The sequence below is a fragment of the Poecilia reticulata genome, linkage group LG7, assembly GCF_000633615.1.
Source record: "Poecilia reticulata strain Guanapo linkage group LG7, Guppy_female_1.0+MT, whole genome shotgun sequence".
NCBI lineage: Eukaryota > Metazoa > Chordata > Actinopteri > Cyprinodontiformes > Poeciliidae > Poecilia > Poecilia reticulata.
In genome coordinates this window covers 7,083,602-7,101,467 of record NC_024337.1, presented here as the reverse complement: position 1 = coordinate 7,101,467, position 17,866 = coordinate 7,083,602, and the positions used below count along the sequence as shown (strand labels likewise).

The 17,866-nt window shown below is 41.3% G+C and overlaps 1 protein-coding gene across 1 annotated transcript in view; it reads left to right on the top strand.

The window, feature by feature from the left end:
* The first annotated feature begins 238 nt into the window (after positions 1-238).
* vstm2la (V-set and transmembrane domain containing 2 like a) overlaps positions 239-17,866 on the top strand; it is a 73,471-nt gene continuing 55,843 nt past the window's right edge. The window contains exon 1 of the mRNA XM_008413143.2: positions 239-606. Within this exon, the coding sequence (XP_008411365.1) occupies positions 489-606 (118 nt within the window). The 5' untranslated portion in view covers positions 239-488. The remainder of the gene's footprint in view (positions 607-17,866) is intronic.

Sequence of the window (17,866 nt, the reverse complement as noted above, 5' to 3'; positions counted from 1 at the left end):
GGTTTGACGTCAAACACTCTCCGAATTCCGAGGTACCTGGAACGCAAMATTAACTAGTTTTTATTAATCAAAACATAATAAAGTAATAAAGTGGAACCCTTTCTGTCTCATAAAAGCACGTTCCCAAAATATAAGATTAAGTTTCAAGCTAAAGAAAGACAGCGGGTTTTAATATCCCTCCTCTCATAATTGATATTCCCCGCTGCAAGCCGCGGCACTTCCCGTAGAGGGAGAGGTCTCCCTCCGCCGCATGTAGAGCCGACAGGACAGAGGCAGTGAGTCAGTTTAGTCGGGCAGCTGGCAGAGAACATCACGCAGACTTTTTTCTTTTCTCTTCATTTCCCCTTTATCTCAGAAGGAACCGCTCACTTGGAATAAAAAACGAACAAACAAATAAACTGACCATAAAAGAAAAAGAAAATTTTCGTCAAGCACTCTACCCAATGTGAAGAGAAAAGAGGCTGAAAAGAAGAGAAAACAGCGAAGAAATGGGAGCGTTCAGGCTGCTGCTGGGGAGTTTACATTACCTGGGACTCTATCTGCAACTTAGTGTCTCCACAAGGCAGGCTGGACACCGAGACCTGGAGAACCGCGTCTCTGGGAACGGTATGTGTTACATCTCTCTCTTCCACTCTCTTCCTGTGAGAGCAGAGGAGAGGCTGGCACAGGTACTGCCATCTGCTCACCGGCGGAGGAGGCAGACAAAGAGCACAGGCTTCAAAGGTTGCTGCTGATTACATGCAACTGATGCAAATGAGTGTTTTCTTGTCTCTGGTACTGAAACTAAAAGGACATTTTTCATATCATGCATACAGGAAATAAGTTTTTATCAGTTTTTTTTACGGAGGGACTGCAGCAACCTGTAAGTCCCAGAGGATTTCAGCCTCCTGAGGTTTGGTCTTGTTGTCCATCCTAGGTTAGGTGCAGTTGCCATGGACATGACTTTGTTTTCTCCTTCCTGTCCTATCAGCAGCTGATGGACTGATATCATAATATTCTGTATTACTGCTTCCACAGAAATCTGTATCCTGTTCCGATTCGCCTCCTTCTCCCCAGCCAGGAGCTTTTCCTAAATGGCCTCTGGTGTTTGTTCTTGGACACAGCGGAGAGGCAGGCGGAGTAAATGTAGAAACCTTCTGGTTTCTCTCTGCTTGCTTTGCTTCAGGGTGGCAATAAGGGCAAGTTTCAGACTGACAAAAATGTAAAAATGGAGATAAGTTTTAGTGTGTAAGTAGCAGGAGGGGGAGTGAATTTGTAGAATTGGACAAGGATGATGGGGAAAAAACAATTTTAAAATGAATTATGGAGCAGAGTGTGATACACAGGAGCTTTAAGTTGGTTTATATGATTAACTATAAAAATTATATTGTATATAATGAAAAACGTACCAACCAGACGTTATTTTTTCATGTCATCAAAAGAACTTAAAACAACAAAAACAGCAGAGGAAGACATCTGCTGGAACAGCAGGAACTTGATTTTATTTATTTTTTAGGAATGATTGAAAGTTGATTAAGAGCTCAATAAACTCAAACATTTCAAAACTCCAGTAGGAATAATAATGTTTCTGCAGAACAATCTTAAGTTTCCTAAAGGTGTTTGACTCAACACACACAGCTGCAGTAAACTGTCATCATGCTGTTGCTCACCTATGCTAACGCTAACCTGTTCATTTTGATGAGATAATTAGATAATTCCAGTTTTGTAAATTGTTTCATTTCTGTGTGCAGATAAAGCTAACAGAAAAAATAAACGTATTGCTTTGCTTTTGACGTCATGACTGGTGTTTCAGCTGCTTTCTGCAGTCCTAGAACTGCAAATATGTTTCACTACAAGATGCATCTAGTAAAAAWACTAAACTAACGRAGGCCGACCTAATAGGCCACATGCATTGTCTATTATTGAATTTTAAAGTCTATCTTTATTATTATTTGTTGCTTGTTCCACGATAAAATACTGTAATTACTTTATTGCCCAGCACTACCAGAGCCATTTGTTGTATTAATTCAATAGTGTTTTCTAGTGCTTTATAAATACAGTGGTATCGTTACCTCCCTAAGGCTGTTGGGCCGGCAGCATCAGAACCAGGGATGACGAAGGCTGGTTCTGTTCTTTATTGATGCAAAGAAAGATTCTTCATAAAATCAATAAAGTTATGGCCAACCCTGACCATCCTCTACATGAGACTGTTTTGGAAAACTCAGAAGTCAGAGGCTTCTTTAGATTCACTGTAATACAGACTGCTACAGGAGATCTTTCCTGCCAACAGCCATCATCACCTACAATGACTCTGAAGAATCTGACTTAAGGACTTAGAACAACATTTAATTCCCCTTTGGGATCAATGAAGTATTTTTTTAATTTGAACTGAATTGAATATATTATTAATACRTTCAGACTATTTTCCAACATCGTTTCCCTTAATAAAACCAGCTGGGCTCATAAAGTGAACAAGTTAGCCAGTATGTTTCCCAGTTTGCTCAGCTGGAGAGGAAATGATCCAGTCGGCTTAAACTGGGAGCCGAAGTGTTCGTGCAGTTGTCCTCTTGGACGTCCTGCCTTCGTTCTGATGTTTTCTGTCAGCTTATAACAGCAGACATTAAAAGAACATCATCTTTATCTCCATAAAKCTGATGGTTCTTACTTGTGGTCACTGTGTACAAATCAGTGTCAGTCTCACAGAACAAAGTGTGGCTGAATCCCTGCTGATCCCAGGATTCTTTACACCTTTCCTTCTTCCCAGTGATGAATTGTTTCTTGATTTCTCTTTCTTTCACTTTTAAAAAATTAAGTATTCATAATGCCACTTCCACGTGGATCCATATGAATAATATCTCGCAGCATGTCGTTGCTTCTGTGACATAAAGGATTTGTGTCTGTGGTGTTTCTTTTTTTTCTTCAAGCTGAATGATGTGTTTGTCTGTGTGAGGAGATATTTTAGAGCCGTGTGGGGGATTTTTATGGAAATGAGCTGGTGCGTTTACTCTTGTTTTTGTATTGTCCTCGGGGCAGAAAGCAAGAAAAGAGGAGGGCAACAAGAGATTTTAAACTCAAGTGCTTTACCGGATTCATGTAGTGTAATTCCCAATCCTTAATTGAAACAGTAAATGGCCTTGTGCTGCATTAATTAACAAAGAATGGAGCATATTAGTGTTGTGTCGAGTTAAGGCAAATCGGATTTTCTGATGGATTCTGCTTAAATAACTCACAGAGCTGAGATGATAAGACAGATGCWCAAGAAATAATGTAACACCTTTATTATTTGCAGAATAATTTCTTTCTACTTTTTTCTTTCTGTTATGAGAAGAATCCAACCTGTGGGTTATCTCACTCTGTCTCACATCGCCCTCATGAATTAAAGGGGAAGCTCTCGTCTGCTTTTCTAAAGCTGTGTTACAATTCTGGCTCGTCTTGCTTGTTTCCAAGTCCCTGAGGGTCATAATTAATCTTCCTCTTTCTTCACTGTCACTCCATCAGCTGGAGCAGAAATCAGGAAAGGACAAACAAAAAGAAAATAAGATAAAAAGTATCAATTAGAAATTATTGGTGTGAGTTTCCAATCTACATCTGCTCTGGCGCTGTTTTACTCATTGATACTTTTCAATTAACTCCTAATTAGGAGCAAGTGAGGAGATTATTCCAGCCAATCAATTGCTTTAAGTATTCAGTGAAGGGTAAATGAGCCATTTTACCAGCAGGAGGTCCAAAGTTTTGTAAGAAAAAAAACTAAAAACTACAACCACGTCCACTGTTATTGACATTCCTGGTAAAGGACAGAAAATAACACAGAAAAATGTTGAAAAAAATTCAACCTTAAATTTACTTAGTTATTCTATWAAAAAAAACATTAAGAAATCATTGTTTTAAACAGAACCACCTGTGCCAAAAATAAGGGGCAAAACTGGAGCATATACCTGCACACGTTTCCTGTGTGGGTGTTAGCAACTCCACAGGTGTGAAAGCGAACATGGCAGCATGTTTGGGTTTGTTCTGCGTTGTGCAGGCAGGTAACAAAAACAATGGCGGATTGCGTTGTGCTGCGTTGTGCTGCTTAACATGTTCAGTTTAACACGTCTGTTACAGAACATAACAGACATTAGCATTTGGTTCAATGGAGACAAGTTCCTATTTTYTAAATCAGGCGGAAGCTTAAAGACAAAATTGTATGCACATTTCAACAACATACTGAAATTACAGCGCCATCCAGTGGCCTGGCATGACACCTACAGCTGGTTCAGGGTGTCTTCTGAACGTGGAGCTTTTCTTCAACTGACATCTAAAAACACCATCAGTTTCCAGACAGTAGTCTCATGAAAAAGTAGCCTTGACCTGCAGAGATCTCCATTCAGAATATTATAGCCAATCAAATCCCAACATGCAGAATGAGCGAGATGGTGAGGGTGATAAACACGTCTGCAAAGGCCACTGCTGGATACGCAGCAAATGTAGTTGTAATTTTAAGGAACTTTTATGAGCCTCCATATTTATCTAACACTTTGGGGAGTGAGGGTGTTTTTTGAAACACAAACATTAAAAAAGTTATTATTTAAATGCATGTCAGTAGATTGCAGTGATAAGTTATCTATCTTTGCTTTGGAATGGCTTCCAATATGAAAACATAATAGTTAAAGAGAATAAATAGGTTATGATTTATTTCTGCATGGAGTTAGCATGTTCTCCATGTGCATGTGTGGGTCTTTGTCTTTCCTTCCACAATCCAAAATCCTGACTGTTGGTTAATTGCTCTCTCTTCCAATGACTGATATCCAGGACAAACACCATGATTAGCTGGTGTTGGGTCCACTCACATAATGTTCATAGCAGTTTTCTTAAACACTTTTGTACACCTCTTACTGTAGGAGTATTGAAGGTTCTGTGAATTTATATCACAGATTACTCAAACGTATGTGGGGAAAAAAGAGAGTACTGGCAAATAAACTGAAGCCTGAGTTTCRTATCTTCGCCCTCTTTTGACCCCCATCACCAGAAAAACCAGCAGCGCCCCGGCTCCCAGATTGGATTGGATTTGAACCATATTTTCTAATTTACTCATTCAGCAAATCCTTACTGGCTGCTTCAGCCGCTCTAAAGGCTTCAAGCATGGCTGCTCCTTCACACTGTGGCACAATTTGAGAGGGATTGAGTAGATGGATGTCTGAGTTTAAATCTGGCACAGATACAGCTACAGTCTGCTGTGGTTAAGCTCATTCTAACCCCCATCTCTATCCACTTAAAAACTGGTGTGCAATCTGGAGAAGGCAGGGGGCGACAATTAAACAACCACGAGGCAGTGGCATATTCCTTCTATTAGACTATTATATATTTAACAATGGCCAACGCAGCATTGCTGTCAGCCTGGCAGATGAAGCAGCTTGTGGAGTTTACTCGTGTCTTCTGCTGAATTAAMCACCAAATGTGGCCGTCTGCTGCTCTTCTCCTCCCACTCGCTTACAGTTCATCGTGTGTGATGGTAGGCGGTGTGCTGACATGACTGGCCTTCTGTACATTATCACATCAATGGTTCCACCAGGAACAACAGTCATGGAAAACTCAAAAAGGAACACCGTAAGAAACGTATTTGATGATGAACAATGATCCAAACAGCATAAGGAAATTTTTTACAATCATATCAATTAGATTTATTTATGAAGCAGCATAAAAACAGCAGCATTGTATGTATAAAGCAAAGGATTACAGTCGCAGAAATGAACAGAAACAAAGTTAGAAACAAACACAAATATTGAAAGAGGGCTGCATACCAATGAAATGACTCCGTTTAGAAAGAGAGTCAAAACGAGATTTAACCCTTAACAGTTATTACTGAAGGCTGCCTGATTTGCAGAGGCAAACTATTCCAGTACCGGAGCTGCAACTAAAACTCTTTCTCCTCTTGAGTTACAGCAAACCTTAGCTACTGTAAAAAGTCCCACTGGTTTGCTGACCTCAGTGAAAAATAAACTTCGGCCGCATCGCACCATCTCCCTTCATGCYCATCTGGATGACATCCAACATGGAAGAGCACGGCCATGTTCTTTGATTCAGCTAAACAAAACAAACAGCAAAACAATTACATTAAAATGAACACATTACAGTTCCAGAATTACAGCAGCGACAGCCCTCTTTTCACATGAACACTATTTTTATCAACACTTCCACCACTGATAGATTGCGAAGTACCGTATTTTCCGCACTATAAGGCGCATAGAATAGACGCTTCAGTTTGGGTTGCCGATTTGTTCCATACTCTATTTTTACACATCCACATTTGTAAAGAAGCGGTCCCCGAGTACTTTATATAGTAGCTGCCCCAGTCATTGTTTCACTTACGGTGTTGCGATATTGTGCCCAACTGCTTTCTGGGTAACAGGAGTTTGTACATGAAGAGCCTTTGTGATACAGAATTGAAATAGTTTGTTAGCATATCAGTATGTTGATTTATGATAMGATTTCTAAGAAAGCACCAGTACTGCTGAATAGGAAATATGACTGTGTGGGTTTTTATGTAGTAAATCTAAAAGAGCAAATGCCTGAAGCTATGAGTCTGATGTGTTCATTGTTAATCCACGTTAGCATTTAGCCGCTTAAGCTAGAATCAAACTCAGTATTTCTCTGCCTTGTAATGCTACAGTTCAGGGTGAAAAGGTGATTCAGTTCAATTAAAAAACACGTTATTTTATCCCAAAAGGAAATGAACTCATAATATCACAGTATCTGAAGATGTGGATCCATTTAGGAGGAGTTCCACCGAGAACTCCTCCTAAGGAGATTGCGCTTTTTCTGTTGCTGCTCCTATTTTATGGAACATTTTACCTTTCCAGATTAGATCTGCCAACAGCGTGGATCATTTTAAATCGCTTCTTAAAACTAATTTTTACTCTTTGGGACTTAATTGATGTATTATTTTATTTATTATTATTGAATGTCTAAAGTAACATCTGTTGATTTAATCGGTGGTGGACCGGGCCTTTTTGGCCTGTGGGACTCCAGAAGCAGCTGATGGGTACTGGTGGGCGAAACGGCATGCGGCTTGGGTTGTTGCTGAGGCAAAAACTCGGGCGTGGGAGGAGTTTGGAGAGGCCATGGAGAAAGACTTCCGTACGGCTTTGAGGCGATTCTGGTCCACCATCCGGCGTCTCAGGAGGGGGAAGCAGTGCAGCACCAACACTGTTTATAGTGGGGATGGTGCGCTGCTGACCTCAACTCGGGACGTTGTGGGCCGGTGGGCCGAATACATTGAAGACCTCCTCAATCCCACCAACATGCCTTCTGTTGAGGAAGCTGAGCATGGGGACTCTGGGTTGGGCTCTCCAGTCTCTGGGGACGAGGTCGCTGAGGTGGTCAAAAAGCTCCTCGGTGGCAGGGCCCCGGGGGTCAATGAGATCCACCCGGAGTTCCTTAAGGCTCTGGATGTTGTAGGGTTGTGTTGGCTCCCACGAATCTGCAATATCGCATGGACATCGGGGGCAGTTCCCCTGGATTGGCAGACCAGGTGGTGGTCCCCCTGTTTAAAAAGGGGGACCGGAGGGTGTGCTCCAATTACAGGGGGGTCACACTCTTAAGCCTCCCTGGTAAGGTCTATTCAGGGGTCCTGGAGAGGAGGGTCCGTCGGAGAGTCGAACCTCGGATTCAGGAAGAGCAGTGTGGTTTTCGTCCTGGTCGTGGAACACTGGACCAGCTCTACACCCTCAGCAGGGTCCTGGAGGGTTCTGGGAGTTCGCCCAACCAGTCTACATGTGTTTTGTGGACTTGGAGAAGGCGTTCGACCGTGTCCCTTGGGGGGCTCTGTGGGGGCTTCTCCGGGAGTATGGGGTACCGGGCCCTTTGATATGGGCTGTCAGGTCCCTGTATGACCGGTGTCAAGAGTCTGGTCCGCATTGCCGGCAGTAAGTCGGGCTCGTTTCCGGTGAGAGTTGGACTTCGCCAAGGCTGCCCTTTGTCACCGATTCTGTTCATTACTTTTATGGACAGAATTTCTAGGCACAGATATGTTGAGGGGATCTGTTTTGGTGGCCTTAGGATGATATCTCTGCTTTTTGCGGATGATGTGGTCCTGTTGGCTTCATCAGATCGTGATCTGCAGCTCTAATGGAGCGGTTCGTGACCGAGTGTGAAGCGGCTGGGATGAGGCTCAGTGCCTCCAAATCCGAGGCCATGGTCTTGAGCCGGAAAAGGGTAGAGTGCCTTCTCCGGGTCAGGGGGGTCGTCCTGCCTCAAGTGGAGGAGTTTAAGTATCTGGGGATCTTGTTCACGAATGAGGGAAGAAGGGAGCGGGAGATCGACAGGCGGATTGGGGCAGCGTCTGCCGTGAAGCGGGCGCTGTCCCGGTCCGTCGTGGTGAAGAGAGAGCTGAGTCAAAAAGTGAAGCTCTCGATTTACCGGTCGATCTACGTTCCCACCCTCATCTATGGTCATGAGCTTTGKGTCATGACCGAAAGAACGAGATCACGGGTACAAGCGGCCGAAATGGGTTTCCTCTGCAGGGTGGCTGGGCTCTCCCTTAGAGACAGGGTGAGAAGCTCGGTCATCTGGGAGGGACTCAGAGTAGAGCCGCTGCTCCTCCAYGTCGAGAGGAGCCAGTTGAGGCTCGGGCATCTGGTCAGGATGCCTTCTGGATGCCTCCCTGGTGAGGTGTTCCGGGCACGTCCCACCGGGAGGAGGCCTCGTGGAAGACCCAGGACACGCTGGAGGGATTACGTCTCTCGGTTGGCCTGGGAACGCCTTGGGATTCCCCCGGAGGAGCTGGAAGAAGTGGCTGGGGAGAGGGAAGTCTGGGCCTCCCTTCTGAAGCTGCTGCCCCCGCGACCCTGATCCCGGATAAGCGGAAGAAAATGGATGGATGGATGGATGGATGGATTTACTCGTAACCAAGGAAGGAATATTACTTGTAGTTTTGATTAACTGAGTTTTCAAACATGAAAGATCTTAACATATTTTAGCAACTCCATTTTGCCTTTAAAAAGTGCTTTTACTGCATTAAACATTCATTAGTGATGTATTAGGGCAATAACCGTTACTTCATTTATTCAAACTCAACTGAGACAAAATGTGTGTTTTGCTTGATTATTGGCCAGCTGCTTATTTTCCACTGGCAAAGAAGTAGCTGCAAAAAAACGTTTCCACTAATGTTATTGTTCACTTTTTAATCTCATTCATCATAAAAATATAAACCATGTTTTGGTTACTTGTGGGAAAACTCATTATTTGCCTAAAGAAGAATATAACGGTTTATGGTTTTATCCCTGAGGTCTTAAGGTGTGTTTGTGATACAAATCTTGTTGCATCCACAATTAGAAGCCGATAGCAATTCCACAGCCTCACATTACAAAGTCAATAAAACCACATTTTCCAAATGGTGTTTCCAATTTGAGCTCCAGCCTAAATGTCTTTCAGTGATTTACTCCATCTGTCCCACTCTGACTGTCTCTTGGCGTTCGTAAATAGGGGAAGAAGGTGACTGTCAGAGCAGACAGGAAGGATGCGTTGGGAGACAGGGACAGGATGACAGGTTTAGAGCTTGTTGGCGCTCAGCAGTAGGTAGAGCTGATGTATTTAGGTCCTGACCTCAGTATATACTCCTCAGTGAGAAGACAAGTGCTGGAGGGCAGCCTGTGATAAACGGCGCGAAGAAAGGAAATTATTAAAGTAGCTGTTTCTTTCCTTCTCCACATACAGCCTGGTTGTCTCTGGACTAAAGAGTCAAGCTTTTCTACGTCTGCTCCTTTTTGTCTGCATATGCTTTCTTTGATAAGAGTGCACTTAAACATGGAGGACTCTGCATCCCAGATTTGAGAGAAATCAAGCAACATTTTTGTTACTATTCTTACATTCTAAGTATTGCAATATGCTGTTTTCATTCATGCATATTTTAACAGGATTGTTTCTAATAGGGATGCACTGATCCACTTTTTTCACTTCTAATAACGATACCGATATCTGAACTTAAATATCAGCCGACACAGAAAATCAGCTGAACTCACTTATGATGTTAGCTTAGTCAAAAAAACAACACAAGTTTAATTTGTTCAGTCAGTGCAATTAGGAGCAGAACAACCAATGTATAATAAAAAGCAAAGAAGCTGAAACTAACAAAATAATAGGTTGACTATGTGTGGTTCAAAAAACAGAATGAGGAATTTTAAATATAATGTGAAATAAATAATAAAGAGCACAAAGCCTCCTCCTTGGGCTGCCACCTTATCGTGGTGGAGGGGTTTGAGTGTCCCAATGATCCTAGGAGCTATGCTGTCTGGGGCTTTATGTTCCTGGTAGGGTCACCCAAGGCAGACAGGTCCTAGGTGAGGAACCAGACAAAGTGCAGCCCGAAGACCCCTTATGATGGAGACGAACTTTGGATCTGGCGTTCCCTCGCCCAGATGCAGGTCACCGGGGCCCCACTCTGGAGCCAGTCCTGGAGGTGGGGCACGATGGCGAGCACCTGGTGGCCGAGCTTTTACCCACGGAGCCCGGCTGGGCTCAGCCCGAAGAGGAGACGTGGGTCCCCCTTCCAATGGGTCCCCCTTCCAATGGGTCCCCCTTCCCGATCTGAACTCGAGTGGTGTTCTGTTGTTGGACTTCTGTGCTCGTCACTGATTGTCCATCACGAACATCATGTTCAAGCATAAGGGTGTCCATATGTGCACTTGGCACCAAGTTGATTAGATTTTACATTATGTGAATCTGCATGCTTTTTTTCTGTCATTTTGCTACTGGTACCTGAATTTTTGTACTAAAGGATATGTCTGCATGATAAAAATTATGCAGAAATTGGTTATTACCAGTATAACTGACTCGTAGAGAATGCTTGGATCTACTCATCATTAATCTACTCATCAGAAGTCTTTCACTGTTAATTTAAGGCTTGGAAGCATAAAAATGTGTAATCAGTTAACCTGAAGGCGCCTGAACATCTGAAGTCCTATAAACTGGTTTCTATAAATGGTTGCTTCTCTAACTTCACTAATAAGATTGGAAAGAAAAATACTTTTCTTGAAAGAGAAATACAAACATCCTACAAATGTGATTCTACAATCTAAGACATCCAGTGTGTTTTATTCCTCTGGGATTCACATAAATGGAGAAAATGATCCTGACTCACTAAACACTGCACTGTGTCATTTTAATGTTGCACCAACAGTGCATGCCAAGACTACAGATTCACTTTCTGCTCTCTAAAGCTCAGCACTCATCATCTATAATTTGTTTTTGTTATTATTATTTTTATTAAAATGTGGAAATGCAGCAGCAGCAGTCTTTCACCACTCTGACACTAATAGTGTGTAGCATTATATCGATCTGGCTGATTTGCTTCTAAATCACTTGGATTTTGTTGGAAATATGAATAATTTAGACTCTTGCAAAACTGTCTTGGTACAACATACACTTTCAAGTATTTATTTAAGTTGTTTGTGCCAGCCAGGAGTGTCCAGTCTTTAAGAGCTGCATGTTTTAGTGTGTATAGGTTCAGCTGAAGCCTGATGGTGAAACGTCTCTTTGATACTGATAGCTTTGTGACAGACTAGTCAAAATAGTGCATCATTGTGAAGTAGAGAGGAATCTGAGATAAGGTTTTCAGTTTTTTTTACAAATAAAAATCTGAAAAACTTCTTTCTAGTCTATTTGCAAAATACTATATGGAGTTTGTGGAGAATTATCCTTTCTCCTTTAGGTTCTTGATGTATGAGGTTGAAGAAGAGTCAGTGAGTTGAATTCATGAATTCCATTTATTAACAATACAGCTGGTCCGTTTGTTCATTCTATCCTCATGGGCTAACAGAGCAACATGCCATCAAACAACAGTTTGTAATTCCCTTTTAGTCTCTATGTAAGCTACGCTCTAAAGAGGGGATCCCATAGTGTGTAATTTTCTGTAGCGTTAGCTTTGCCCGCATGTTCTATGTGAGTGCATGTATACACGAGCATGCAAATAGCTAAAAGAGATAGAAGAAAACACATTATTTATTCTCAATAAGTAAAGAAACGATTGTACCTGCAGGTACACAGAAGTTAGTCAGCAGTACGGTACTGAAATTACCCAATTTGGTTTTGGACTTTTGAGTAAACTTTACGGATTAAAGYAGCTTTCTTGAAACGAAAACTACACTGAAATGAAAGTTACATCTTACATCATTATTGAATGTGTTACATTCAAAACAAAAAAACAAGGATCATATCATCACCTTCCTAAAATTTTACCCATTCTCTAACATTTGGCCGTGACACATGTAATGTRCCAGTTCGACACCAAGAAGCTCACTGCCGTTTTCCTAGCCTACCCAAACAACATTAACATTAACAAGGCTGTTAATGTTAATTCAGATTTTGTGGGCGTGGCCACCACAGACTGCACTCCGTTCACTTTCTGCACTGCCATCACTAAAACAACAGGCAGATTACAAGCCTAAAACAGCTCAGGCATTCATCGGCATCGTTCAGAATTTCTGCTTTAGCTTGCTGATTGGCTGGGTTAAAAATTTACCAGAGGAATCCAAGTGAGATTAGAACTGAGCAGAACTGCATAGGAAGGCAATTGCCAGGCTAAATATAAAGACATATAAAGAATGCATTTCCTTCACCTCCGATTGTCCTATCCAGTCCTGTTTTTGCAGCCTGTTGGGACATTATATGAGAAGACAATTCACTCTGACTATAAAAGAAACATCGCCGACCATTTATCAGTCTGCACCTGTACATGGCAGCAGGTTGTGTGTTGTACTCATTGCTTGACAATGTGGACTCGGACCTTTTGTATCCTCCATCATTCTTATCTCTTCCTCCATCTCTCGCCTGTCACCTAATAAAACTGAACCCGTCAGAAAGCCTTCTTCAGAACCGGCACAAACAAGCTGCAGGGTCAGCTGGCAGTCAAGGACTCTTCCTCTGTCTTTCTACACAAGTGCCGTCTGTTGCTTTCGTCCTTCGCTTTTTTTGTTGTTTCAAAGCACTCCAGTGCCGCACCGGGGTTGGTGTACGTGGATGTGTGTTTCTGTGGAGGAGTTGGACACACTTTAAAAGGAAAAAATGATTGTGGGTAGCTTTCAGCATATTGGTGCAAAGCTGCACTTTCTCTTAAGTGTCCTTCAAGAGCTGAAACCCATCTCTGGGATTCATCATCAGACTTGGGAATGAGTGTGTGTGTGTGTGTGTATGTGTGTGTGTAAGAGAGAGAGAGAGAGAGAGAAGTGATGCAGGCAGCTTTGAGGAAGAGGATCCAAACTCTGTATTCTGTTAGTAAAGTCTGTCCTTGCATGGGTGTGTTTTCTATCTTTAGAAGATAGAAAACAGGATACAGTGTTCCCTCTCTTAACACTCAGCCTGATGATGTTGGGGGAAGTGTTTGGCTGTGAACACTTGAAAGTTGCTTATCTTCTATTAGACACTTACTGCCAATGTTGCCATCAAAGTGGAAGGGCACTCTCGCAAGCAGTCACAGACTCAGAAAGAAAGAGAGACACCACACGCTTCTCCAGGGGACACTCTTGGCAAGAATCATCTGTTGGCACCCTCACTGAGGGTGGAAAGAGGAGGAGGACGTGGAAGGAGACGGGTAAAGAGGGAAATGTGATGCATTCATGGTCCACGATCAGTCACTTCCAGCCTCAAGAGCTCTTCAGCTTCCAGCAGGCTGCTGTATTATTTTGTGAAGTTTCATTGTTCCCTTGAAAGTAGGCATGGGTAGTGTTGGATCTGGAGTGAAAAATAAGATACAGTTTAATGTGGTACATCCTGGACCGGTCGCCATGTTGTAACCAAGAGACCAACCACCATGCACTCACCAACTCACTCTTAACAGGGATTAGTTAACCAATTAAGACCAATTAACCAATTAACCCATCATGCATGTTTTGGAGACAGAGAGGAAATATCTAGAGAAACACCAGGCTTGTTTAGGAAGAACATTTAAACTCCATGCAGAAAGACGTCAGGTTACAATTCAAACCCAAAAAGTTCCTGGGTACCAGTCAATTTTTCACTCCCATAATGGTTGTATTTTTAATGATTTTTAATCCAATAATATAATGAGATTGAGAGCGAAGTCTGAAGCATTGTGCTAAAATTCAATCAACGTCAGCTAAAACACAACACAGGAAGTTGTTTTTAAAGCCAGAGGTAGAGACTAACCCTGCAGTTCCCAGTAACCAGCATCCTGCATGTTTTAGTTCCCTCCCTGGTTTAGCTCACCTGGATCAAATGACACTCATTAGAGGCCTAAGAAGAACAATGACATGCTGAAAAGGTTGTTTTATCACCAGGGAGGGAACTAAAACATGCAGGATACCAGCCCTCCAGGACCCACTTTGGACACCTCTGCTGTAGCCTGTAGCCTAGCAACTGAACTGGATAAATTCTGATTGGATGAAAATTGGATAGCTGAAAATTCTCTCTATGCAGCATTTCAATTTAGTGGCTTTATTTCTTTTGAAAATAATCAAATAAAAATGTAAGACATAAACACAAAGCTTTTGTGTTCATAATCCAATTCAAATAATGTGACCATTTGCCCCTGCTTTACAGACCTGGTACATGAAGTACATTGGGTCATTCTAACACAGCTACACACCTTGATGACCTCATGCTATCAAAGATGTGAATCCCGTTGTTCTAGAAGAAGAGGCCTCTTCTAGAACAACGGGATTCACGTAATCAGCAGGCATCACAACTTCAGCTCCTAGTTTGTCAGGCTTTTGGTATGTATGCTGTTTCCTCTCAACCCTTCCCTTCAATTTTATTGATGTCATTGGCCTAGTCAAAGTCAAGACTGCAGCGTGATTGAAATGCTCTGATGGGGCCTGAAGGAAACTGCATTACTTAAAACTCAATAAGCTGAAGCAAAGCTGCAAAGAAGATTTTGGTCTTTCAGGATTTCATTTGTTTAAGAACATGAGTGTTTTATTTTAACACTTTATGCTAAACCACGTTGTTGAAAAGTCTTCTATTTTTGTTGTGGAAATGTCTTTAAACCTACACAAAACGGAACAGAACCACCCCCTCTATGTTACGGTGACTCAAACACAGCAAAGCGGCTAAGATTTTCCGGTAACACTTTATTTGAAGAGGTGTGCATAAGACTGACATGACACTGTCATAAACATGACATAACAGCTGTTATGAACGTGAAAGAGTCTTCATGAATGTTTCTGACTGTTATCATGACACTTTTAATGCAAAATTGCTTTAAAAGTTGCATTAAAAGTCCACTAAAATTACTAACTTTTAATTATTTGGTAAATAATGACACTTTCAATGCAAAGTAGTAACTTTAAAGCAACTCTGCATTACAAATTTTCCAAATGACACTTCATGACAATAGTCATAGACATTCATAAAGACTCCTTCATGTTCATTTCAGGTGCTATGTCATATTTATGACAGTGTCATGTCAGTCTTACTACTAAATGAAGTGGGTCATATGTCTTTACTGTGTCAAAATTACCAGTCAATAAGTGTTAGATGAAATTATTGTAACTGTCATAACCAATAGCTGTGTTGCTATTACAAATGTGAACAAAAAGTTTTGACATTCTGCTGATGTTGATAAAGCACAATTTTGCAAAGCAGTATTTTCATTCAAAAAGAAATACAATTAAAATCACACACAAATCAGTTTGTTCACAACGTTTCCATTGCAGTTTTATTAAATGTACTATTTTCTATACAGCCGAAAAACCATCTCATGCTGGCAAACTTATTTTTGTCATTTTAATTTGTTCAGTTGTATGTTCAAAGGAAACGCAGCCGTTGTTATTTAGTAATTAGATTTTGTAGCATGTTTTTGTGTAAATATGACGGAACTGTGGTATTTTCACTTACATATTATGCTGTTAAAATTTTAGAAACTTATGGATGTGTATTAAGTTTTATTGAACACTGGTGGTTTTAACCCTTTATTTTAACATTTTCTGACAATTAGCTCCACTAAAGTGCTTTTAAGTTATTCTGTTAAGTCAAGTATTTAAATAACTGCATTAAATTGCATTGATATTTCTGTCCTCATAAAAAAAATCTGTCACATCTGGACGTGTGGAAAGACGCACGGTTTGAAACTCTGCATTTAATAATGTGCACATAATCCAAAGAGTCAACATGAAACCAAACAAAGAGTAGAGGGAAAAAAAACCTCTCTCTGCCTCTGCACACACACACACACACACACACACACATCCGTACATAGCAACAGCATGCTCAATAATGTGTGCTGCCTCTGGCCGTTTTCAGACAGGGTTATCCATTACAGCGTTTCTGCAGTGACCAGGCCTAATTACAACGTGGAGGAGAGCCTCTCTCCTGCACAGCGGACCTGTGTGCACTTGTGTCCGACTGGAGCTTGTGAATGACTTTACAGCTGGTGGTTGGTTTTATAATTACCAAAATATGAGCCAAATGAGCCAGCATACATAGATTTAAGTGTTTTTTTTTTCTGGGTTGCTCACACACACACAAATTAGTATACAGAGACTCTTTGAGTCCAATCATTCTCCTTCCCTCCTTTAGCCGGCTGCCAGAGATTCGCATATTCTGTCTTTCATGTCCAACTAATAGGTTCTTGGCCGTGTTTGAGGCCCTGCATGGTATTTACAAAAGGCCACTGCGTTGGACAGCTTGATACCTGTGGGCAGAGTAAAATGGCGTACAAAGGCACACACTGATGGCGCTTGGCTGGAAAAGCAGCATGGAGGTAAAGCTGGTTCCTCAGTGGGATTTTTAATGGTTGCTTAGACGTCAGATTATGTTTGCAACCTTGACAGATTTCCAGTGTCCTCTAGTTTTATATTTCACTTTTTGCAAACATTGACCCTGATGAAAACTGACATCGGTTCACTACATTTGCTTTGTTGAGTCAATAGCTTGCTAGCCAGTTAGCATTAATTATCAATGCAGTCCCCATTGTTGGAGTCAGGAATGTGTTGTAYAACCCACATTACTTTAACATGTACCACTGCAGGTTATGAAATAAAAGTGAATGATGAGTTATTATTATATAATTTATWACAGTATATTATGGCCATTGTAGATAGAAAATAATAAACGAGAAGATTTCCACTAAAAACGTGGACATTTTTATATTAATCTCAGAAATTTAAACTTGGCATCTCAAAAAGTTTCAGAAGTCAACTATTTTTAGATTAATTAGTTTTTTTTATCAAAAATTTTGCTTTTGGAGCTCAGAMATTTCTTATTTTGTTTTTTTTCTAGAAAACGTCTGAGATTGTATCTAAAAAACGTATTTGGCAGAAATTTCCAACTTCTTTTATACAATGGCTCTAATATGTTGTTGTATCTAAACTCTACTACGGATACAATTTGGACTGGTTTAAATGGTTACCGTGATTCAACAACTGGTATTGCTGTATAGCTTTAAAATATTAATAAAATCATATTCAGTCACTAGCCTAAATGAAAGTTTTCCAGAGAGAAACTGCCATTAGCAAAAGGTAACTTCTAGCTTCTAGCTTGATCTATTCAGCTTTCAGAATGTCCTGAAAAACTATGATTAAACACTTCATTCATGATTGAACAAATGGTGCAAAATTTCTGTCTCTTTTTCGCATAGAGCCAGCTTAGTCATAAAAAAGTAATCTGGGCGACAGTGGCTGTGTGGGTAGAGAAGTCTTGCGATCGGAAGGTTGTAGGTTCGATTCCAGCTTCCTCATGTCAATGTGCCCTTGGGTAAGGCATTTAACTCCAACTGATCAGTGTGTGAATGTGAGTCTAGTGCCGCGGAGGTAAACACACACTTGTGTAAAGTCATGATGACGCCCCATTTTGCCATCACTTGCTGCAGAGGATCACGTTACATTGCTTAGCCAATCAGAGGATCACGTTACATTGCTTAACCAATCAGAGGATCACGTTACATTGCTTAGCAAAT